Consider the following 25828-nt stretch of genomic DNA (forward strand, 5'->3'; position numbering starts at 1 on the left):
TGGACTGACAGTGTAGGCTCCGAGCAGTAGGGTTTTTAACAGATGAAAGGTTTTATATACACTTTAATTAATATACAGGATAACAAAATATTTTCTGTATTCCAACTGTGAGCACAATTGAGAGTGATTATAAAAGGGGCACTTAATAATCCAGAATCTTCAATTGTTTTCATTACTCTGTTAAATACAAATCCAAGTCTTGATGAAAGCCAAGACCTGGAGGTGGAAAGAGCTGCGCAAACTCTTGGTAAGAGACACGGCCTGTGCTGAGTGCCTCCTACAGCACCCAACCCAGCCTAGCCATGCAGAGAGAACTCTTATCACTCCCATTTTAGTAGAAGAATAGAAGCACTGAGATGTGAAGAGATTACAGCAGTGTACCCCACTCCCACTGGCAGCTTCAATGTAGTTTTACCAGCATAAAGGTTTTATCTTCAATAGTTAACACTATTCCTCTTACTCCACTACAACTCATTTTTCTGCCAATGCAACTGCATATCCACTGATGCAACCCCTGAGACAGAAAAAAAATCATGCTTCTAATTGAAACGCTCAAATCTGCATCAAACTGTGTGTTCGGCAGATCTGGAGGTCCCAGCGCTAGGAAATCAATCCAGCCTTACAGAGCCATGCCATCCTGGCACAAGGAAAAGAAAAAAAAAATCATACTTAAGAAGGAACAAAAAAGTCTTCACATCTCAATTTCCTCATTCAACAGTGAGTCTGAACATCCCCATAACGCCAACCAGAATAAAGTTGCACTCAGTTTTTTCTAAATCCTTTGTCAACAGCCTGCACAAGCTTCTTTGTACCAGCTGCTTCATTTTAAACCTAAGAGGTCTGCCTGCATGACATGACCTTTGCCTGCTTGCCTCTATGCAGTTAGCAGCTAGCTTAAGGACTTAGTGAAGAGCTCAAAATAATCCATCCTGGAAACGTGTATCCTTCTGGCTACAGAAGAGGTTCACCCTTAACATCTTGGATTTTGGACTTTGATTGTGCCTCCTAAATGGCTTTGACCTTAACAAGAAGTATTCAGCTTTAACTCCAGGTGGATAATGTATCACGAAAAATGAATTCTGGGGATGAGTGCCTGAAAAGCTCATTCATTTCCAGTATTCTGCCCTGCAGCCCCACCATGTCCAGCAGGAGCTGCAGGTTCCAGCAGCAATATCTGTGATGGCCAGTGATGCTAGCCATGGCTGGGAGCCCCAACAAACGGGCCAGGGCAACTGCTGGGATGGAAACAGTGTGGGAGAAACCAGTGTTTCAGGATGTTCTTACCCCAGCACTGTCCCCACAGACAGGGAGAGGGAGCTAGGCATCCTTACCAGATCAAGTAAGCATGGGATTCCCTTCTTCCTTGATGCAGGACTATGAAGTTTAAATATATAAAATGCTTTGAACACCCAATGCAGCTGGCCTCCAAAGCTAAAGTCTGTATTCTTGAAAGTCTTGTCTTTGATTTATTTCAACAAGAGTTGAAACTGAACTATTTGTACAGCTATATGGAAAGGGAAGGGGAAAGAGCAAGGGATTTTTTTCCTCTCCAGAACTGACTTTTCACAACAACTAGACCACAACTTCCTCTTTCTCTTACAAGCGTTTTTCAAATGGTGATTGAACAGATCCTGTGTATTGGTACTTCAGCTGCCTTATGTCTCTTTGGGGGCTTGTGGGTAAAATTCCATGTGTTCGTGAAGCAGATGTTCAATGATCATGCTATTTTTTCTGCTGTTGTTTTCACAGAACTCACAAAGAACATGGCATAAATGTCCTTGGAAATGAGCAGGTCAAGAATGAGGCTGGTTTTTTTAAAAAAAAATTCTTTTAAAACTCTGCTTAGATAACATAGTTTTCTTTTTTTTTTTTTTTTTTTTTACTTACAGATCTGCTCCTGTTCCATAGATAGAGTACTTGACTTCTCCCCAAAGCCCTGAATCTGGATCTGTAGCCTTAAGAAAAGAAAATAAGAAAGTCGTCCTTTACTAAATTGCGAAAAGAAACGTTTCATTTTTCTTTTAACAACAGGCCATTTAAAAACGCAAATACTCTCCTCTCTTTTTGCCATCACGTTTTTAGGGGGAAATCACATAACCAAATGTGCACCTAGAAAACTGCAAAATCCAACACAGGGAAATGTCACTGGCTGTCCCAGGGAAGCTGCTAAGATGCTGCCTGTCTCCTGGCCAGGCTGGTGCCCAGAGGCTGTAGCAGGGAGAAAGCCACTAGATGGCTCCATCTATTGACATTTAACAATCCTTCCTTTAATAGAGATGAAGCTAACCTCAATGACATGAACAAACTGCACACTCTCAAGCCTTCCTAATTATCAGTTAAATATTAATGTAATATAGAGTACTTTTTAAGCCTCTGCTTGTTTAATTGACTCAATTTAAAGTAATGCATAACAAATGTTTCAATCTAAACACAATATTTCAGCTTTGTTTATATTTTAATCACTCTTGTGCCTGTGTGACTTTTAGTCAGATACTACACTAGATGATATCTTTGTTCTGGACTCTTGTTGGCTTCCTTTCTTAGCTCAGGATTAGGAAAGCTATTGATTTGGCAACAGCTATTTCCATAAGCTCCTGCTTCTCTGATAGCTCTGAGGAGGTGTTATACCGTTGTATCTGGCCATCAAAATTCATGGTGGCAGTGGTTGGTTCATTCATCTTCCTGTTTAAATATTTGAAAACTGGAACACTGTCTTTGATTCCTGCATGGTTAACATAACACACCTGCAGCCCTGCTGATAGGTTTTTTTTAGTTCTTTGACATGAATCTTGTCAGATTCTCTCACCCCATAATTTTCACCGCAGTCTACTTTAGGACTGCCTAACTTTTCCTAAAACATTTGCACGCCTGGAACTTCTGCCAGAATTGCCATCCTGAGTACTTGCAGTATCTCAGTTTGTCAAGTATATTTGCGATTCTGGGTCAAGTACTGAGTTGACAGCACAGGACAGTAAATTTTACATGGACTCCTCAGCTACACTGTCCTGTGCACCTTGGCTCAGAATGGCTAGTTTGCTTTTGCAAATTTCTTTTTAAATTTCTTTTTTTTGCTGTCTACCTCCAAGAATTTTTTATTCCTCTTGCTGCAAAGACAGTGGTGTTTGGGAGTCTCTGTTTTCTACAGCTTTCATATTCGTTTCCTCTAATAACCTATTCTGCTTTGTTTATGTTCCACTTCTTTCATTCTTCCATCCCTAAAAATTTGCCTTCAAGTGCTTTATTACTCTGATTATTTAATTTTCTTTCTTACTTGCAGCCAGCCTGAGATGGAGATCGCTGGCAACCTGCCACCATCATCCTTACCCATGAGGCCTCTGCAAGGTGACTTGCATCACCCACCGAGCCCCACATGGCCAGAAGCCTTCTTGGCTTTGCAACATGAGATCTGTCTCCAGTCCTAGCAGCTGCACTAAAGAGATACAGCTCACACCAATGGCTGGAAATGCTTCTGCAGCACATAGGGCCCATGTAATACCCTGACTTTCTTTCTATGAAAATGTGAGATACTGGAAAATCTATAGGCATATTTTTCCCACTGTGAGAAGACACACAGAGATCTTTCTTTCCCAGCTCTAAGGATTTTAATGTTATGTTCTTGCCTTCATTAACTGTCTAATTATGCACTTAGCAGCCAGATTCCTCCCAGGAGGAGGAGACTAATACCTGCTAAGCAGCCATCTTGTTTTCTTTTTACTCGTACTTAAATAAGCAAATCCAGTAAATTCAATTCCACTTCGTCATAACTGAATCTTCCTGCTGGACAGTGATTTGACTGGGGCTTTCTTATTACTCACAGACCATGTGATTTGTCTTACAAGCAGACAGCTTTTAATTAAAAACCAAAGTAAATTTGTTGTTCTGAAAAATGTTTGCCTAAAACTTTATTTTTTCAGAAGTCGGGGGTTTTTTTGTTGATTCTGGAAAGGAACTGGAGTTCAGTCTGGAAACTGAATGGTGAGTAAGATTTGCTACTTGCCTCTGTCCACTATTTTTAAGGTACTTGAACTGTCTCCACAGACACCTAGAAAACAGAACATTTCTTAAGGGATGAACAAAACTTACTGTAACAGCAACTACATTGGAGCCCCCTGGGGAGTTCTCAGGGATCCTGGCAATGTAGTAGTCAGAGGAGAACTTCGGGACATTGTCATTGGTATCCAGCAAGCGTATCACTATGTCGGCTGTTGAGCTGAATTTCTCTGGCGTGTTCACCTCTATTGCAAGAAGCTAAGAAGAGAAAATCAGGAAATTACTACAACGCAGTTATTATTACTTCTTACGGAGCTTCCTTCCACTACCCATGGCACATTGGTGCATTTTAGCTTGGTTGGACCAGACAGCTCAAAAACAGGGAGATGATGAGCTAGGTCAGTGTACAGCCTAGGCTTGTTTGTGCATGCTTGCAACGGGCAATCAAGCTGTGGAAAGAGAACTTCAAACCTGTGTATACATATTAGACTTCACGTGACACATGTGATTAGTCATAACTAACCAACACAGCTTGAAAAGCCATAACAGAAGCAAGCAAACACCCATGCCTGGGCAGCTCCTAGAACTTAGGGAAACATAAGCACTGAATAATTTTGAATAATCACATAAATTGAATCATGATCCAATAAACCACCAAACAGGGTAAAGAGACGAGATAACCAGTGCCCTGGGATGGCTGGAAGCAGCAGTACTCCCACCCCAAATGCAGGATAGTCAGGGATCAGGCATGTACAGCAGAATCCCATTTCACAAAGTTTGTGAGAACTCCTACCACCAGGCTTCTTGGGACTCTACCCTCACTGCCTCATGCTGATTAGGACTTCAGCATATACCCACCGTGACTTTTGAATTGCCTCACTGCCTCTGAGGAGGAAGAGAGCTCTGGCCTAACACATTCTCATAACTCTGCTCAGCTGAAAGGGCAGGCAACCACATACAGCAAGACCAGGGATGGGGAGAAGCCAGCAGCATGGATGTTCTGGCTGGCTGTCAGCAGAGCTTAACACTAGTACATGCCTATCTCATCCCTCAGCTCAGGGATGGCATTGCTGGGTTAGCAAGTTGGTTTCTCACATTGCCCCTTAACGCACAGCTAATTGATGCAGGGAAGAGCAGCCACCACAGAGAAGGAAGAGGATAACCCAGACATCTGGAGTGTGGCAGTTCTCAGTAGGCAGCAGGGTGCTCTCAGATCCCCACTTGGGAACAGATCTGAGCAAGAGTTTGGTGAGTTACCTCCAAAGCCTCAGACAAGCATGTTTCCACAGGACTTCAGCTACTTGACACCAAATGTTTTCTCTCTTATTCTTAATCTAACACAAAATAGCAGCAGTGTTTCTACTGCGTCTCTGTTTGCTCCTCAGTAGATTAGGGGAATGTCAGTAGGAAGCCTGAGCTGGCAGAGCAGCAAGCCTATTGCTCAAGTGGAGTGCAACTGAGCAAGGAAGAGCAGTTTCAGCGACAGGTACCGAGAGACACTGAGCCCTTCACAGCCTCTGGCGCAGGCGTCTGGTCCCTGACAGGTGGCTGCATCACACAGAATCAGCACTAGGACATCAGTCTTGGGCTCTGTAGGGGCTGAACCCAAATGGCTAACACAACAACCAACGGTCAACCATTTGGTTTTCATGGTTGGGCAGAGACCTAGTTAACACAAAGCAGGAGAGCTCTAGAAACCTACTGAGGGCAGCACACCACTAATAGACTAGTGAGCAGACATTTAACTGAGATATGAGAGGCTCAACTGAAAAATCTAGCTGCAGGGGTTTAATTCCCAGTAGACATACATCCCGGGAGCTCCCTCAAAGAGGGTGAATGCCTAAGTGAGCTTTGAGCTTTGGAAGGTGGAGCAGGGCTACCACAGCATCTCCTGCTCCGTTGGTGCAGCACCTCACTGAGACGAGGGCTGTGGGAGCTCATCCTTCCCGTGCCGGTCGCCGGGCGCTCGGCCTCTCTCCCGCCATGCCACGGCTCCCCGTGGGGCAGGCAGCATGAGATGCACACCAGCAACGGCACTGCTCAGTGGCTGTGGGGCACACGCTGTGTTCAAGTCCCTGCTCTGCTAGATTCGGAGAAGCTTGTATCACCCAGACGTGACAGGGTTTGGGCAGTTTAAGTAGACAGGGAAAAGGCTATCTCAGTATCATCTCCTGGAGCTGTTCCTACTGTGTGAACATTTATAATGGTTGGAAATAAAAAGTGAAAGGGTTCTTGAAGAAATTTATCTCGAAGGATTGCTTGTAATTACTATAGGACACATCTGTTCTAAAAGGGGAGTTTGGTCCCTGCGTCTCTGTGCTAACTTTTGTGTTTAGGAGTCTCAGATGGTGTTACAGCAAAAGAAATTTTTGAAGGGACAACCATGCAAACGTCAGCAAAAACCTGCTCATGAGCAATCTCAGCTCCTAAAGCAGGACAGAGATAAAATCTTATTGCTTATCGCGCACGTGGAGCTATAACTAAATTATAACATCTGCAGTGAAACAATCTTTGCTGCTGGAATCAGCCCACCTTATGAGGGCTTAGTATTTTTACTTTGTTTTCTACATTCATTTCTTATTCCCCTTCCTTTTAGCAGCCGTAGTCCAGCTATGTCAACATGCTGACAACATCTTCCTTCAGGGAGTGATTTTTGTCAGCTTACTTGTCTGCAATGTCTTATGCAGAGCTGTATTGTTTGTTTTATACAGAGAGAGAAAAAAATAGCATAAAACTATTACTTCACAGGACTATGCATCAACAATTAATACAAGTGCCAGAAGAGCAAACTGAGATATAATCTTGAAAGTGGCAAGTAAATTTTTAAAATAGAGTTTGATTTTGGCAACTGAAGATAATTGCAGCCTCATCTGGTCCTGTTCTGCAGGAGATGTGAGTGTCTGCAGAATGCAAGAGGTAGGTCCAGGCTCCTGTCAACACAGGATGTACTCTAAGCTGAAGGGGGTGGAGGCAGGAGGTTTGGCCCCCAAAGCACGTCAGACCATGACAAGGTAGGATAGCAACATCTGGCCCCTGTGGCAGAGGGACGTGAGATCTAAGAGGCAGGCTGGAGGGGTACGAATTACCACAGCTACCATACCTTGGGAAACCCACTCTAGCTCTTGGACGGCTGAAAATGAAGGAGGTCCTGACTACCAACTGCATTTAAGAGCCAGCCCTAAATGGAAGATAGATTTTTCTCTAGCAGCCTTTGCTTCAGGTAGTTTTTCAGTGCACCTCCCAGTCAAATTAGCTTTAATTCTTCTCTGGCATTTTACTGTTCAGTAACAAACCAGAGAAGATGGATCATTGTTTACAGAAAAAACCCTTGAAAATAGCTTCTCAAAGCTGCTGCGAGATACATGTTAAATAGAAATAAGAATATATTCAATCCAAAATTCTAACCAGAATGACTACATTGGCAACTAAAACTGGGTAGGAAGCGATTTGAACTTTTCAGGGAAATGGAGACAGCAATGAGGTCTTTATAAAGTATTCACTGCCATGTATTACTACCATATCATCCAGCTGCACGTTCTTCATTTGGAATCTAGACAAAGGCTCTGCATTTTTAGCAAAGCGTTATGGTCTTTGTCCAGTAGAAATAATTTCATCAAAAAAAAAAAAGTGAATAACTGCTTAAGCTAAAAAAATATATATCCTTTTTCCTGGTAATTAGTTCTTTCAGTGTTCATGGCAATCACATTAACTACTTTGATTTCTATTAGTATTCATGAGGAGGCCATGTGTAACTTCTTTACTGGTCTTTTGGTAGTTTAACCTGAATAAATGTGCGCTTATTATAATTAGTTTCGGTAGCACTTTATAGCCCTTTCAGAATCTTCCATTTTAATACAGTAATGATGCCTCATATTTTTGTAGCATCTATAACCTATGAAGCTCAAAATGACTAAGGAACATTACAAGAGGAGACACGAAGCATACTGCAGTGAAATGACTTGCTAAGGACACAAAGCAAACCACGTAGCAAGGGTGAGAACAAAATCCAGGAAGTTGGCTTCTGGACTGTGCTAAAAATGCCACTTTCTGTACAAAATCAAAACTAGCGTATGTTAATTCTCAGCTAGGTAGTTTTGGCAATTTTTTTTTTTACCAGTTACAGGGATTGTATACGCCATTCTTTGCAGTCAGAACTGAACCATCTATACTCATGTTCAGAGGCAGCTGACAAAACCAGGCTACTTAATTATCTTGTTGATGAGCCAATGAATCCATGAGGGAAGGTGATAATGCAAGGGTCCCGCTTTTGGATGAAAGCTGATTCTTGTATGGCTGGATTGGAGCATGGGTGAGATAGCCTCAGATCAGTCTGCAAAAGGCCATATAGATAGATACACTCTGACAAAGGCAGTGAGCAATTTTGGGAAATTATCTTCCAGTCAGCTCAGGTCTTCAGCCTGCCAACATTCAAAAGCATGATCGTGAACCAAATTACTTAGGACTAAGCAGGTAAAGTTCTGGCTCCAGAGAAATTAGGATTTCATCCTGTGAATTTATCATTGTAAGAGCAGAAATAACACCCTTAGGATTCAGTCTAGAATGACTCAGAGCCACCAACATGTGCAGTTTCCACAGAGAGATAACACTCAACATTTTGCACTGACTGGACTAAATTAGTCCACAGATGCATCCATTAAACCTCTGAAAGTTGATGAACAAGGGGCAGAAATTAGTTTCCCTTATATGGTATATGTCACTGACAATGGATCAGACAGCTCCAGGTGGATTAAGAAGCTAAATCCCATCGGATACATAAGCCATCATACACATATCTTATACACAGACAGAGAGGATCCGGAAAGCAGAAGTACCTTGAAGGTTAACACCTTGAATTTTTCATAGTCAATAGCAGCAGAATTTTCCACTATTATTGTAACCTGAGCCTCATTCAGGACAGTTTGGGGAACCACTCGGAAGATGCCACCAGGTCCAACAAGACGGAGGTTGAACTTAGCATTGGCTCCCTGTGAATGAAAGATACGGCATTGTTTTCAGTGAACGATGCATTTCTTACAGCCTAGATTGGCTCTGTTTCTTCACGCTGCATAAAATTAGAATGAGTCTTACTGCTTAGAGCCCTCTGCTCTCCATCCCCTGGGCAAGAGACTGCTAAGAAGCTTAGTTATATAATCCCTCCAGCCCTGGTCAGAAGACAGACAGAGCTTTTCTTAAAATAGATTGACAAGCTTGGTTATTCTTTCAGTCATAATGGAAAAACCCTGCAGCAGGACTGGCTAAGAGAGGGACTCTTGAGGCACGCAGCCTTGGCCTTCGCGCCACACACTGTGAGACAGTACAGGTGACAGAGATGACACCACGTGCACATTGGCAGGCAAGTCCTGCCTCCTCCTGGTTCCTGGCAAGGAAAGACAACTGCACTGCCCAGGTCAGGACAATGCACCTGTCAAAAAAACAGTCTGTGTCCTAAGAGCTCACAGCCTGGGATGATGACACAGAGCCACAGAGATCTGCAATTTCCAAACAGAGGTGGTACTCCATGGTTTGTACTGACTGGGTTAAGCTAGCCCAGAGTTACAGCCACTAAACCTTTTGTAAGCTGATGCACTTGGGAGGATAGAGGAGCTCCACTTGTGCAGGATGAAATATGACACATATTTGACAGCTCCAGGTGAAGTGAGAAGCCAAATCCCATAATATAGATAAAACTTCTAGCCAGAGAGGACATAGGAAGCAGCAATATATAGAAGGTTACCACCACCTGTGTGTGAGTTGGGAAGGGTGAGCCAGAGCCAGATGGACAGACCAATTCTTTTAAATGAAACTGGAGCATGGAAAAGAAAAGATGAAATGGGGATTCTCATATTTCTGCCTTACCGGGGAGGCATGGAAATGAGCTGAGCCCGTTGTACCAACTCCCCCAGTTCATCGATTTCTCGAACGATGTCACGCACTGTGACAACCAGCCAGATTCACTGCCTGGCTGGTGCCATGTTCTCCCCCTAGCATGAATCTCGAGATGAAGAATTTCTAATAATAACTTTCATACAGGATAACTCTACTTTCAGCTGTATCCCTGGAGGACTTGTTATGAGCAGTTCTTGCTGCAACCTTAGCTCATGTCAAGAGGAAAAGTATTCAGCAGTAGTCCCCCAAGGGAACCAGAATGATCTTGGATCCAAACTCAGTGGTCTGCATTGTTTGGTCATACAAACGCCCACAGATACAGAGATGACAACAGGCTCTCTTTTGCTGGGTAGTAAAGCCAAACACACAAAGCCAGAGCTGCTGGACTACGGAAAATAGTGCTGATGGGGACTGTCTGACCATACAAAGTCCTCTGTGCGTGGGACTGTACATGACTGGAGGGACGGTGGCATTGGCAGGGAGAGAACTGCCTCCCTCCAATGGCTGAGTGATTTCTGACAGCGACATCCACTCAACCCATATCTGCTCGGAGCAAGCCATGCTGCTGCATGTCTCCAAGCAGACAGCCATGGGGCACAGGAATGGCTGAAGGAACAACAGCACTGAGCCCTAAGCTTTGTCTGTTGGATGAAGAGGGCTGGGGAAGAAATTTCTGCATAATGTTCTTGCAAGTAAAGATGGCATTTCCATCAAACTGTAGGCCTGAAACAGACCTTGCCCACAGCTTCCTCCTCCTCACCTGTACCATCCACTCCCCAAAAGAAAGAGTCACTAATGATGTGACAAAAACAGACATATGTTTAATTTTCTTCTCTATACAGTCCTCTTGTGCAGAAGGGAAAACATTGCATTCTATGCCTTAAAAGAAAAGGACTCCAACTGTACTAGGAAACTTCTTGAGAAATCTATACAGTGTATTTAGCAATGTTTTCTGCTTATTTTATAGCCTACCTTGCAGCCTGAATATTTTGTCCGCCTACACATGATATGTATATATTTTGTCTCTAAATAGAAGAGATGGGTTTTGTTTCTTTCCTTCTGCAGCAACATCCCCTGTGACAATAGCAGGATAGACATAGCACTGCTTTGAAAGCAGTCATTTATCTGCTTGCTGCAGAGCAGCAGGAGGGAGGGGGAAGAAGCTAGTAGGTTTGATAGACTACAATACAGTCAAAACAGCACAATACTGAGCATGGTTATATAAGAGCACTCTTTCCAATAGTAATACAGTTCTCAGATGCATTAAGCTTTTCTCTTGTCACTACCTAACCTCAGGCTAACTCAGATGGATGCCATTCATACAGTATTTAGCTTAGGGATCCCTATAGCAACCATCACCATAGTATCTATGGGCATCACAGGTCAGTTAGGTAGCAGGCTGAGATGGATGGAGTCTTCTTTCCTTTTCCTTTATCAGGTTAGAGTTAGTTTGGCTCTGGCATAATTTTTCAGATTACCTAAAAATATCACTCCAGGGGGAATGATTTATCAAAGCATGCACTGCAGACTCTGGCTGCAACACAAGGGCCAGAAGGACAATATATTGTAATAAAATCAATGTAAGGGTATGGACTGTATTGTTTCCAGCAGGGCCTGAGAAGATACAGACAGCAACTGCACTTGAAGTTACTAAAGTGATTGGAAGGTCTAAGTAAATCTACAAAGGGAATACTTTCTAGGACATTACGCTGACAACAACTGAATGTAACCAGTAGTTAGGGGAAGTTCATAAGGACTGTTCAACTTTAGTCACCACAAGAACTGTGCTGCAGCTTTAGGACCACCCTTCTCATCGACATAACAGTATATGACAGACTAAGTCCAAACTCTCGGTGGTAATAGACCCTATGACTACTTTGTCTGCCCTAGGCTTTTGGGGAATGCAGGTGAAAGAGTTGAGTTCCTAAAATGACATTTCCCCATCTGACAGCTCTTTCTAGTCTTTGGGAAAATGGGGCAGGAAAACTGAAAGTCCACATAGTTTCCACTTACCTGATCTGAATCATTGACTGTAATCTTCAATCCCCTCAAGATTTCACCTTCTGGGGGATGCTCGTACATGGTCAGTTCAAATCTGTTCTGGGGACCATTTTCTCCATAGAACGTTGGTGGATGGTTGTTGAGGTCAACCACCCGTATAGTCACCATGGCAAAAGCGTACACTGAGACATCACCTTCCTGACTGACTTCTGATGCCTACAGCAGGCAGGAGAGAGAGAAGAATGATGAGGGTATACTCTCTTTCCTCAGTTCCACGTTCAGGTATTGTTCTGCATGTACAAATCACCCTAACACGCTAACTTGTACAAAGATTCACAGCCTTATATTTCTCTAGAAATCTCAGTCCATTTCACACTGAAGTTTATGATGATTAGAAGATTATGGTAATAAACCAGTCCCAATAAAACCCCACCAAAAAAAAAATCTCCTCCTCATTTTGCGAGCTTAGCACCTCACCCTTGGTGAAAACAGTTCTCTAAAGACAGATAATCTAATAGAGGCAGGGTAATTGCTTGCCTAAAGTGTTGACAGACTAGAAAAGGAAGACAATCTTTAAATTTGCTGTGGTACCACAGGTAGTTGATTTTCACATTGCAGGCAAGGACTGCAGCCTTGAAAACTCTGCGAGAAAAACTGTACTTGTGGTATTTAGGCAAATATTTGAAAAAGAAAAATGACACACTTTTTTTCTTTTTTGAGATTTAGTCTCTGATTTACAATTCGGCTTTGCTGTCCGGATGAGCTTAATTTAAGCTGGATATAGTTTAGACAGACAAGCAAACCTAGTTGGCATTTTTCTGAACTGAAAGATCAAATCTGTCTGAGTTTCAACAATTCCAACATGCAGCCTGATTCACTGGACTGAACTTAAGACATTTCTTCTGTCAGGACAGAAACTCAGGTTGGTGTTTTTGTAACAAAACAGCTCTCTCTAACACGCTTTTTTGCTCAAAGGGCTCAAAACCAAAGGCACTAGACTGCTAAATTTCCTTGAAGATGCTAGTCTGGTAACTGAGGCGCCTGTCACTACCTACACTGGGTAATACAACACCCTTTTGGTTCCTCAGGCTGATTTTGTAGCCTGCACAAGCTCTGGGTCACCACAGATATAACTAGCAGATCAGAAAAGCTTGCAAGGGCTTAACTAATCCTGCATCTGGAAAGCGCTAGCAGATTGCAGTAAACCAGAGAGATTAGGGGAAGAAATGGTGACTGAGTTTAACTTGGACAGTGGGAACTCTGTGATCTCCCAGGTTCAGCAAGCTGCTTGAGCTCACTAGCCAGCAAATGCCTTGGGGATGCTACGCTGGTTCTGACAGTGTGCAAGGCCCCAAAGCTGCCTTTAGACAATATTGTTCTTACCATGACAAACTCTCGTGGTTGTAATATGCATTTGCTTGAAGGAAACTGATACAGTCTTCACAATTTAACCGTACATTTTTACACTCCTGGTCTTTAGAAACTGCTTAAAATAATGCAGCCTGTCACACTGATACTAGCTCATCAAAGTGTTAGCATGTATTTGTATGTGGCTGATCAATGCTTCAAGAGTAGATGCTGATATGACATTGCATGATATACCCCAGTCCTATTACCAATCCTAGATTTGACAGTTACCTATCTCATCACATAGAGGTTACAAGACATTAATTCCCAGTTTAGCAATAAAATCTGAAAACACAGAGAACAGTTATCTACATATTGTAAAGGATGTTGATTCTCGAGACTCAGAGATGAAATTAGGACAAGATGACTTCATTTGAAAGAATTTGAGACACTAAATATCCCAAGGAACAAAAGCAGTTTATTCTCTTTTATACTATCCGGCACGCTCCTCAAATATAGGAGGTATTTTCTAAAACGGGTAAAGTCGGCTATAAATTGAGCTATTTTAGACAATCATACCTACTCATGGCATTTAAGACCAACAGTCTTCAAGTGGCCACAGAACATACCTGAACTTTTAGTTCATACACTTCTTTCTTGAGTTGATTTGGGCTTTTTATGACAGAAATGGCTCCAGTTGTGTTGCTGATTTCGAATGAACCTTCACTTCCTGCAATAAAACCAAGATGCTCTAGTTACATGCCACACTTCCTTTTTCTGAACGAGCATGAGCAATCAACCATATACTTCATTAAGCGTATCTTTGTCCATATGTGTATCTACATCTATGAGTAGATTTGAAGCTGCTTTTTAAAAATGAAGAATTTCTATGCCTGGTCACAGTGAGATGAAAACACAGACGGGGACCAAAAAGGGTTTCCTCCCCTAGGAACGGCTCAGTGGAGCTCTGCCCCTATGGGCAGCTGCCCTCACTTTCCTCTTCCCACACTGGTCAGGTTCCCTTCAAGCCTCAGCAACCAGGCATGCAAATCTGGTATTCATTTCTATTATGCTGTCTTCTTTATATGCTGGTTTAGACAAAAATAGACATTCCTGATTTTAATTAGCAAATGCATAATTAAGTCTCTGAGAAACAAGAACATTTCTCTCACTAATATCAGCTGAGGTGAGAAGTCTGACAATCTGTCTGAAAGAAACATAGTCACTCTTTCTGCAGACAGCATCTCTGGAGAAGCATCTTCTTGCCTTAGACATGTAGTTGTTAAAAAACTCTCACCCTTTGCAAGGCTGTCCTGAACAAAAAGTGGTTTTGGAGGATCTGGGATAAACCCCAGTTTTTTTTTTCATTGAGGCAGAGTCTGACACAGGCAGGACAGAACTGAAGGCTGACTTTGCTGCTCCTGACCTAAATTCCATTGATCTGAGCAGATCAGTTACAGGGCCGTGGTCCCTTGAGACCTGGTGAATTTGTGCTGAAGCAAATGCCAGCTTGCAGAGAGGCAGCAGCGTCTCATCACATCTTGCCATCACAACCAAAAGCAGGGTGATGCCTGAGGAGGGGACCAGCTGGCAGCTCAGAGGGCCCTGCCCTGCTCTGCCAAGGGGCTATGGGCACCCCTCCATGCTACTTCACCTATGGTATTGGCCACAATCTATGCTTTGTGGCAGAGCCTACCATTGAAAGGAAAAGAGAGGAAAACCCTTACAATGGAGGAGATCAAGCCTTCAGAAATAAGGGGTGATTACCTGAAAGCCCAGTCATTTTACTTTTTGTCTAACTCAATTCCAGTGCTGCTTTTTAAACCATCTGATAATGGTCCCATTTTGCTAATACCTGCAATAACTGCAACTTCATTAAAGTACACTAGACACAACATTGAACAGATATTGACTCATACAATGGTCAATTATTAAGACACATTGGCCTGGAAAGTACATCCTGACTGAGAAGAAGCTTAAGTCAATAGTGGTTTCAAGCCACCATACTTCATGTTATTGTCTAGTTATCGCAGGGAAACTGGTAACTCAGAGTATGTAACATTATGTGTGTTCCTTCATACAGCATGTTCAGAGGATTGAAGTATTTTCTAAAATTATCCCACACTCCCTGGATAAAAAATTCTTATGAAGACTAAATAATTTCCTATTTGCTGTTAGTATTTTCTTGCCCCTTGACAACTCAGCCTGCAGGTATTGGAATAATGGCTTGTCATGAGTAATGCCAGGGTCTGAGGTGCAGGGCCAGAAACCTGTTGTAATCTTCTGTTCTCTATTTCTTAAACTTTCTATGGACTAAAAGCATATTTCCTTCCCCTCTTTTCCATTTCGTGCTAACAAAATCCTGTGTTAATGTGCACGAGGAAAGCCTGCTCTCCATTAAGTCATACTTTATGCTACTTATCTGTCAACCACTTCCATATTCATTTTCCACTCTTTCCTAATCACTTACCTTTTTTGTCCTACTCTATTTTCTTTGGAAATCTAATATCTTTTCTCATGAATCCTATTTCCCTTTGACATTTTCCCTGGTTCATTTACCTTCGCTTATTCTCCTTAGTCAATTTCTCCCTTGTCTAGCATATTTTCCTCCCACTTATTTGTTTCTACTACTCATTCTCCACCTTTCTTTTTACCTTTTCTCATTTTCCATCTATTCTCTTCTGCAACTTTTTTTTCTCAATGTTTCTACCATCCTTTTACCCTCTTCTATCTATTCTGTTGCATTGAGGGGAAGGAACCTCAGCATGGGTCCCATCCCACATCAAGGCAAAACCTCAGTTGCAACCCTCTCTTGTCCTTTCCAGACCTTGCTGTTTAGATCACGTAACACAATGAAGAACTTACTGCATAGCTCGGCAACTACACCTCAGATTTCTCTTATGAAATTTTGGGATCTCTCACACCTGGGAGCTGGGGTGCCCTGTTGCCATGGAAGTCTTGTTTTGGAGGAAGAGAGAATCAAACAAAACTGAAGTTGTAGCTTGGAGTTTAGTTGAGCTAAGTCGTTGACTTCACCAGCTAATGAATCATCAGTTCAGCTAAATCTCACATTTATGCTATTAAAAGACATGCGACAGACACCCTCAGAATAGCTGATGAAAAGCATTAATCTTCTGATAACTTCTACTTTCTGTCACTGCAGTATACAGCCAGTGTCTCTTCACTGGTAAATATAATTTCTTCCAAGAAATCAGAGGTTTGACCGCTTAGCCACTTTAATCACAATATTAATAAAAATATCCCTCTTAATACCATGTCTGGGTCTCCCAATGCATTCTCTCGCCTCCCAGATTAAATGATAGAGATGCTCAGTAGCAGTGAATGCATCTCCCTTTACACTTTCTGAAATGACAAGCAGGCTACTGATGCCTAACAAATCAGCAGCATTAACAACTCCAAGCATAGTTCTGTGAAGCAGATACTAAAACTCAGTGAATCATATCTTGGCTGTTCTCTGGTAGACAGGGCTCTGGAATTGTTCAAGGTACCTGACATTATTTCATGAGAGTTTGTCTCAGCTTTGTTAAACTCTAGCATATCCCATTCTAATTTAATGTCAGATCTAGTTTTGACTGCCCTTCAGATTTCACACAAGACAAGTCTACTCACCGTTCACGATGCAGTAATGAATACTGTTAGGCTTTCCTCTGTCTCCATCGAGAGCAACAACAGTAAGGACCTCAGAGCCCTGGGGAGGAATGGGAAATCACAGTCTATGGGCTGAGATCAAAGAAGAGGGAAATTGCAACTGCGTATTAATAAACCGAACTCCTGTAAGTCTTTCTGCAGTGACGTGTGGGGGGAAGAGTGGGTACCTTTGCTTGTGCTGTACGGGGAACACAGCAAGGGCCACTGACTCCCAGCCAGAAAAAATCAGTGCTTGGCTTTGCAGAGTAGGAGCTGGATGCTACTCCTTTGACCAACTCTGTGTTGTTCCTACATCAAAGGTTATAGTTGTTCCCAGGTATGTCGCAGCCCATGCACTGTACCTCCATACAAAGCGGGGACAGCCCCACTGCTGCTCACTCCCTATGGAGCCGCTGTGTGACCTGCCCTCGCCAGCCTGCTGCCAGCACCATGCCACTGCCTGCACCGATGGCAGAGCAACCTACTTTGGTGTGTGGGCCTCAGCTGCCGCAGGAGGGCCAGGGCTTGCTGCAGCCTTGGGGCATGCCATGCGCCTGTCAAGAGACCGGTGCCAGTTTGCCCAGCACCCCACCCTCTTGTCTTTTTTTCCAGCTCAGCTTTGGGTGAGCACCAGAGGACCAGCAGGAGCACTGCACTCCTTCCCACGGGCTGCTCTGTGCCCACTGCTGGGGCAGTGCTGACAGCATGGGTGTGAAACAGCTGCAGAACCCCTGTGGCCACGGGTGCCTCAGCCTAGGGACTGGCTGGCTGCCGGAGCAATCCGAAGCTGTGCCCAGGGACACCTACCCTGAGCCACAGACTGGGACAGAGAATTTGGAGCAATCAATCTGAGACCCAAGGTTTAGTTTGGGTCACTACCAAGATGCCTTCTGGCAGCTGCTGTGTAGGCTCCCGGCCTTGCTGCGTGCCCCCTGGCCCACACAGTCTGCTGAGACACAGGCAACTGCTGAGGAGTCATCAGGTCATTTTGGTCCTACCTAATTAAGTTCAGACAGGCAGCAAAAAGGGGATCACAAAGTAACTTGGCCCACAGAATGTTTAGGGCGTAAAATTGTGATGGAAATTATGGTGATTTAACTGTCCTTAAACCTTCGCTGTTTTGCTTTCTGCGCAAGTAACGTGGCCGTGGGCCATACATACAGAACTTGTGTACTGGAGACCATTTGCTCTGTGACAACTCCTATCAACTCAGAGGGACGATGACTGTCAGTATTAAAATGCTTACCCAAGTGGCAATGAGCTGTGCAATTTAGGCCTCTGAACTAAAGTGTTACTGTTTGGGGCTGCAAAACCAGGGAATGTTGAAGTAACTGTCAGTTAATCACAGATGGCAACAAGGAACATTTTCATGACAACCCTTGAGTGAATTTTTCAAACAAGAGCAAGGTTCTGTTAGAACAACTGGAAATACAGAACTGTATTTATTATCATTTGTGCTGGAAGCTGCAATAAAATCTGCCCACTGGGCAAAATGCAGTGCAGTCCCTATGAAGGTGACAGGGTACTTGTAAATCCTGACAACTCCACCAAGGAGAAAAGAAGCAAGTTTACAAAATTAACACTAAACATGTAAACAACACTAAAATCGGCTAGTGCATCTCTCTCTGTGGAGTTCATTCTAATAGCAAAACCCACACTGGGAAGGACCGATTCATGCTTCCATCATTATAATATCATAATGGTGTAAGTTATGAGCTCAGGCTGGATGTAATTAACATTTATTGACTCTCATTTCCATGGTAAACACTCACTCCTGTATGCACCTGATAGTTATTTCAAGATCTATACGTAACTATGCAGGATAAATCAATGTACATAATATCATTCATTCCAAACACCTGCAAAGTACACAAACATTACTTCTCTGCCCTGCTGAAATGTAACAGCCTATGAACTGAACTGCAGTATACAGTCACGCAAGGGCTGCAGTGCACATTGGAGTTTTGGACAGAAAGTAAAGACACGATCTTTCCTGAAAACTCAAGGGAAGATCAGCTGAACAGTGCGCAATCACACTGCTAAAGAGATCAATAGTCTAATGTTGGGTAATTTCATGAGCAGATACCATTTCTTGTCCTATGTATGAGGAAAATTTTAATTAAATCTTATGTATCAGAGTGAAAGCTGATCCATGCACAATACCACGCCACTGCTTAGATATAGAGAAAATTCATTAGTTTGCAGCTTCAAGAATAATATGTGGCTGAAAGCATCGTGGTGGATATAATAAACTAATTTGCTAAGCTGTATACTCCCTTTTAAGCAAATCTGCCAATAGGCATTTCTGAGGTGATGGCACAGACAGGAGCTCTTCTAAGCATGTCCCTGCTTGCTTGATAATCTGGTGGGTTTTAGGCCTGGAAGGACTTCCTGGCCCATTCTGCCTATCTAGCCATCACTGAGCAGAAAGCATCCTGCATTTTGGGTATGTTGGGATTGCTTCTCCCCAGGTGATGTCCATGGGACAGCACAAAGAGTCTAGAGCATTTGGGCATAAATTCTCCCCATACCTGGCACAACCAGCTGCTGGTACCAGACTGATCAGCTAGAAAACAAAAGCACTGTGAGACCACACAGCACAAAACTACACAAAAGCTTCTAGCATGATGTGTTCAGGTGAGGTAACTGGCAATCTGCTTAAATCTTCAGCCAAGTGCCTCTGCAGGTCTCAGCTACGGAAGAGCTCTTAGTCACTGTCTGGGCTTAGACCAACATAAATGGGCAGAATCCTTTTTGACTTTAATGACAGCAACAGGAAGCCTTGCATGGCAAATTTGCAATGGATGTAAGTAAGAACAAGTCTTGAGATTTGGTCAGCTCATTTCACCTAGGAGTTAAATCAGAGTTTAGGTCCTAGTTTCCAATAAAGCCTGTGCTAGAAACCATAGGGCCATCTTGACTGAGATGTGAAAGATTGTGCTTGTTCTCCTACAGGCAAAATACAACACTTACTGCGAGTGTATCCTCATAGACATATCCATAGTAGGGAGTCCCGATGAACATGGGAGGAGTGTCCTGAACATCCTCCACATTGACAGTAACTGTTGTTGTGGCTGAAAACACTTTGTTGTCTCCCCTGAGCTTCCCACCACCATCCTAGAAGAGAAGTCATCATCAGATCCCTCTGCTGAAACATGTCTGCAAATCAGCTTATGGCATTGCATGTACCTCATGAGCCTTCAGAAGCACAGTCCCAGGAATCCCTTCCCTCTCCCAACACACAGATTAAACTCTGCTGCCCTATTTCTTTCTCTTTTCCATTTGCCCTGCTTCCTCTCTGATTAGGAAGACAGCTTGCAGTGTCTCAGAAGTAATTTCTTATATTAAAAGTGGTTATGCCAATATATGCAGTCATACATGATCTTTTATCAACAACACAGGGGACAGGGAATTCAAGTATTTTGCAGGAAAAAAAAAAAAGCTAGAAACTGATGAAAAAAGTCAGTGACTAAGGTCTACAGATTTTCATCCCACATATAGTCTTGTCATAAACATAAGACAATGCGCAGTAGCAAAGCAGTGCATTTCTGGGGGGAAATTAAACAGTGCACATGATCAAAGTCTCCAAGGGACTCTTACACGATAAAGGGAAAGCATGGAGTAGCTCTGCAGCCAAGAACTGTTAGATAGCCAGTGTATAAACAGTCTCTGGGGACTTGACTACAATCAACTCTGTGCTACTGATACAGCAGAGCCAATTAGAAAGATGACTCGCAATTTCAGAAGCTTTTAACACCCTCAGTCTCAGAGCACTGGCTGAAGGTCAGTAGTCATGCTGGTGTATGGAGTGTGAATTGTTCAGCATGTCTGCTGCACCAATTCTAAAAATTTCGGTTTTTGGAAAAGATATGCTCGTTTTTTTCCTCCTTACTGCCCCAAAGGCAGCATTTAAGCCAAATTTTGTTACTTCTCCTCAAATGAACCCTGGCTAAATAAATACATAAAAGATCTGTATGTTTTTCATAAAACATGAGAAACTCAAAGTCACCATCAGTAACAGCAAAATCATCCTCTTTCCACCCATGCAAGTCTGTCTGTGTGACAGGTCCCCACAGAATCCTGAGAGACTTGACTTTGGAATCCATAAACTTTTAATGCCTGTTATGAATCCTCAGCTGTGCCACAGGCACAGCACTGCTAAGAATGACAGTGGCAAGAAGGGATGTGCAGCAACATTTGCAGGATTTGAATAAGCTCCTGCCACAAGGCAGCAGAGAAGTGAAAGAAAGAAACATCCACAGATGTTTCCAGAAAAGAAGTCCATCACTTGTGCTGCAGTGGCTCCAGCTGTGCCCTATGTCTTATTGTGGCTAATGACTGCAACCCGCACTGCCTGCTTGCCAGGGGTTTGCCCTTGTTGTGGTAGAGCCGTGCCCTGGGCAGCACGAGGGAGCCCTGGGCACCTGCATTTGCCCAAAGCCTGATGCTTCTTGAAAGCGGGGCTGCATACACCAACCCTTCACTTCTAGGTGACTCTCAAAACGTACAGGTGACTTTCTTCAGCAGGGCTCACTATCCTGGCACTGAGACCTGAGTGAAATGTGGGACACCCACTCCCAAATGCCTCCAGATGTTGTTCAGCAGCAGACACTGGTCACCTTTCCTCCCTCACTTTTCCCTGTTACCCGCCACACCTCCAGATGTTACAGAGGGAGCGGCTCTGCTGCCTCAATGTTATGCATCATGTTTCAGCAACCCTTTAAGTCACGCTTGTATTTGAACTAATCAGTCCTGCTCAAATACAACCCCCCACCTCCTCTAGTTTCAGATAAAAGCTTTATACCTTGGCTACGACGACAACAAAATGTGTTCTTGATTTCTCATAGTCCAGGGTGACCCCTGTTTTGATGCGCAGGACACCACTGTGACGGTCTATTGTAAACTTATTAGCATGGATGTTCTAGAAGAAAAGAAAAGAAGAAACAGAGAGAGATTAGAGGCACGGAAATAAGATTGCCGTAGGGATTCATCTTTTATTTCATCTGCTAAGGGGAAAGACTAGGATAACGATACGGTTTGGGTGAATAATGTATTTGATGAATTTCACCTCAGTGTGTTTATGAACAATTCATGAACCAACGAGTCTCTCATTATTCAGAATAAATCAGTTACCTGCAATGTGGATTTTTTAAAATCTTTTAGTATTTCATTGTGAAATCTTAAGCTTTGGTTAAGACAGTTCATTGCATGGAAAGAGCCTGGGAGGCTTAACAGAAAAAAAGATGAAGGGAAAAGGAAGAAGAAAAAAGGAGTTATCCCTTAGTGTTTCAAAGTTCTACTGGCTTAAAAAAAGCAGGAGGTTTGCATGCATAGATTATTGTCAATAGAGTGGTGTTTTGGCGATTTTTGCAATATACAAATGAAACCTAAAAGACATCCAATTTCCAAAAAGGCCTAAAAAATATCTCCCTCTATTCTTCTGGACTGGAGATATCTATAAAGACACTTCCATTTGGGTATCCATACACAATGGTCACTGTTGGATAATCTTGGCCTTTTCAGCAGACGTCACCACCTGCCCACATCAGACTTTTGGAGAGTTTTTTTTCTGTGCAACTTGAGAATTCCCAGAGACTGTGCCAGAAGACATGGCAACATTTTTTCAACAAAAGATAGTAACCTTTTTGCCACACAAATATATCAACTACACATAGAAGTTTGAAATTGCTGTTCCTTGGCTTAATAGTCTATCAGCTTACTGGAAAAAGCCCTGTGCAAAATTGAATCCTGCACATATTGTATTTTAAATGGATCATAATTGGTGAAATTAAAACTAAATTTCAAGAAAGCACTCAAGGTGTTCTTTCACACTATGCCCAAGCTCTTAACAGGATTAGCTTTAGTGCTACGTAAATATCTTCCAACGTGTTTCCGTATTTGTATCCAAAGTAAATATTGCAAGAAATTGGTTTTGTTTTTTTTTGTGTTGCCTCTTGAATAAGGGGAACTGCAGCTAATCTGGATGAAGCTGCCTGTAGGAAGAAGGAATTTCAAGGACATAATGCAAAAAGTTGCCCTTTTGGCATGCAGAAGGTCTGTAATACAGAAGTTCAGCTTTAAATATAGATCCCTTTCTGTTCTTCACCAGTGGGCAATACCTGAAGAGCTGGTTTCAAGCAGGCACGGCTTTGTCAGTGAGAAGACAGTACCTCGTATTTCACACTGTGATCCAGGTCTCAATTATGCATCAGCCTGCTACACTGAAGTTCACATTTGGGTTTCCAGTGCATTTTGCTTTCTAAAGAAAGCTATTTCATGCTTTAGAAGTCCCATATGCATACAAGATTACAAGTTATGACTTGCTCTCCCCGTCACTCCAAAGGGGCAATAAGAGCCCTGCTGCGAGGAGTCCTGCTGGCAAGCATAGGAGTGACAGTGGCAACTCCAGCTCCTCCTTCTGCCTGCTGGACTGGACTTGGCTGCTTGCAATCAGACAATATCTGTTTTGTCAATGCTTGTTTTCTTGTGCATGGTACAAAGTTGGTCCTGTAGACACTAGCAGCATGCTCAACCCTCAAAATCTTTTTATAACCTGATTTCTGAGATCTCAGTAAATGAGAGATGATTTTTGAAGGTACAGGTAATACCTTACCTGCAAGAAGTAGGTGATACTTCCTCCAGAACCTGTGTCTTTGTCCATTGCCTCAATCTTAAAGATACTGCTGCCAGAGGGAGTGTTCTGTGACCAGAAAGAGTTACCAGAGTCACACAGAAGTGGAAAACCAAGTGAGTTAGAAGAAATGAAAAATGAGCATGCAAGGAGCCAGAAAAAGAGAGTGATGGTAGAAAAAATATAAATGCATTGAGGAAACCAAAGAACAGAAAGAAAAGAGGGAAGAGATTAAAAATGGAGGAAACCGGAGAAGAACAAGGAAGAAAAACTTTTTGGAATAAAAATGACAGAAAATCTGAGCTAAAACAGACTGTATCCTATTCCCACTGAAGGTAATTCTAAAAACTCCCAATGACTCACATCTTGGAGCTTACCCACAAAACAGCACACCTTAAGTACCTACAGACTTATTCCCTAAGTTTGCAGTGAATATTAAATATCTACCCAAACCCTAAAGCAAAAGAATGCAAGTTAGTTCTGCACATCTTGTTATTTTACTGAAAACATACTAGCTCCTCTTTACATCCTATTGAAATATACTTCCAGTATGCAAAGGAACTTCACCAACCTCTGGGACTTGGACTATGTAAGGTGTATTGATGAACTCTGGGCTCTCATCATTAGCATCCATTACAAGGATCCTGACTTTTTCAGAAACCTGGAGTTGAATATGAAGAATATATTATGACTCAAGCTGATTTTCAACATGTACTTGTTCATTTGCCTACTAAGGTGTAGTCAAAGGCAATGAAAAATTATGTTGTAATAGAATATCTTTGCACTACCAAAACTGAGCACATAAAAGAAAATACAGAAATTCCCATAATCCAGAAGAATTTGCTTTGTGGAGAACACCCAGGTATCTCCAAACCAAATAAGGAGTCTCAGAGTACTTCATAAATTACAGACTGGGGCTGATTTTCAGAAGTCTTTCTTCTTCTTTATGGCATTCAAGATATGATGTATTTTATGAGAATACATAAAAGACTGTAAAAGTTGGTACCTGACAGCCAAGAGCATTCATTAATGCCTCATTTGATATCATGATACTAGGTTAATAGCATGTATAATTTGGATGTACAAATACACACTACTAAGATGTAAAAATCCATCTTGAACAAAACATGTTCTCTTTCTAAAAACACAGAAGCAAACATATTTGACCAATGAAACTTCCCAGTTGTTTGCAAGTGGACATGTGGATGTGATCCCATTATTTCCTATTTACAGAGGTTTCCAGGGCAGCTGTGCCTGTAGGATGCTGGCACCTCCCAAACATTTGTTGTAGTAATTTCAATTAATTTGCTTGAGGTGAGGAAGAGCTCTATAGTTACCCAGTCTTGTGGACAGCATGAGGGTCCCACTTTTGTGGCACCTCTAGTGATGAAGCCCAAGTCCTCTTATTGGCAGACTAACATCCTGGCTGTGACAGCATCCGTCCGTAAACCGAAAATGCCAAGGAAATTTGTAAAACTAGGATTGGATGCTTGTGCACTGCCTCAGATAAGTCCTTAATAATTAGATGTGATCAAAGCTTTATTCAGAGCAGACAAGAAAACCCCCACCATCTTAGCCTAAGCAAATCTTCTTAATGTCATGCTAGAGAAACATCGTGGGGACGTAGGGACAGTCAGTTCTTGGCTGTCCAACAATGTCACACATTTCTCTAAAAAGCTTCCAGATCTTTCTTAGGTATGAATCCTACTGAGCTGACATTGAAACTTCATAGGAAGCTGCTGTAATTCTACAGGCCACTAAGTCAGTCTTTCAGCTCACACTACATTGTAATTATCCTCAAATAGCTGAGCAACAAGCTGGAGTGAGACTTGAGTTACTGGGAGTTCAGCGGCTCTTGAAACAGGAGGTAAGATTCTAATGAGATTATGTTTTCTGTTAAAATGAGATAGTCCCTGTAAGGTAATTTAATAGGAGGAGGTATGTGGGGACAGACAGTTTGACGAGCTACAGCATAATTAAATACTTACTGTACTCAGGCCATCTGAAATACTGACAATAACTTCAATCTCATCTTCCTTCTGTAAACCAAGAAAATTCCTTTGTTAGAGAGACAGTGTTTGCCCTGATTGGAAAAGGGACTGCAAATTTAAATGTGTCTCAGCACGTAGATGAAAGTAACAACTAACACCACAAAGCAATTACAGCAGAGGCTAGGAAGACCCTTCAGAGCCTCCAGCTGCGGGGCTCCTTGGACTTTCTGTGGCTACTGTCAAGGGATGGCTGGTCTGGGAATCCCTGTTGTCCTGTAAAGTGCTAGTGAAAATCAGTCATCTTTTTCAAGAAACACTCCCTAAAAAGGCACGA

At 42.6% G+C, this 25828-nt stretch overlaps 1 protein-coding gene across 1 annotated transcript in view; it reads right to left on the reverse strand.

Annotated features, from left to right (window-relative positions):
• Positions 1-25828, reverse strand: part of CDHR1 (cadherin related family member 1) — an 87577-nt gene that overhangs the window by 12730 nt on the left and 49019 nt on the right. Inside the window, exons 15-25 of the mRNA XM_009465932.2 lie at positions 25492-25542; positions 24075-24164; positions 23486-23572; positions 21677-21793; positions 19846-19989; positions 16855-16933; positions 13854-13954; positions 11890-12093; positions 8823-8975; positions 4084-4248; positions 1888-1955 (exon numbers count right to left, since the gene is read on the reverse strand). Coding sequence (XP_009464207.1) covers positions 1888-1955; positions 4084-4248; positions 8823-8975; positions 11890-12093; positions 13854-13954; positions 16855-16933; positions 19846-19989; positions 21677-21793; positions 23486-23572; positions 24075-24164; positions 25492-25542 — 1259 coding nt within the window. The remainder of the gene's footprint in view (positions 1-1887; positions 1956-4083; positions 4249-8822; positions 8976-11889; positions 12094-13853; positions 13955-16854; positions 16934-19845; positions 19990-21676; positions 21794-23485; positions 23573-24074; positions 24165-25491; positions 25543-25828) is intronic.

The sequence above is a fragment of the Nipponia nippon genome, unplaced genomic scaffold, assembly GCF_047370975.1.
Source record: "Nipponia nippon isolate SJK-2023a ecotype South Korea unplaced genomic scaffold, ASM4737097v1 scaffold_3, whole genome shotgun sequence".
Taxonomy (NCBI): Eukaryota; Metazoa; Chordata; class Aves; order Pelecaniformes; family Threskiornithidae; genus Nipponia; species Nipponia nippon.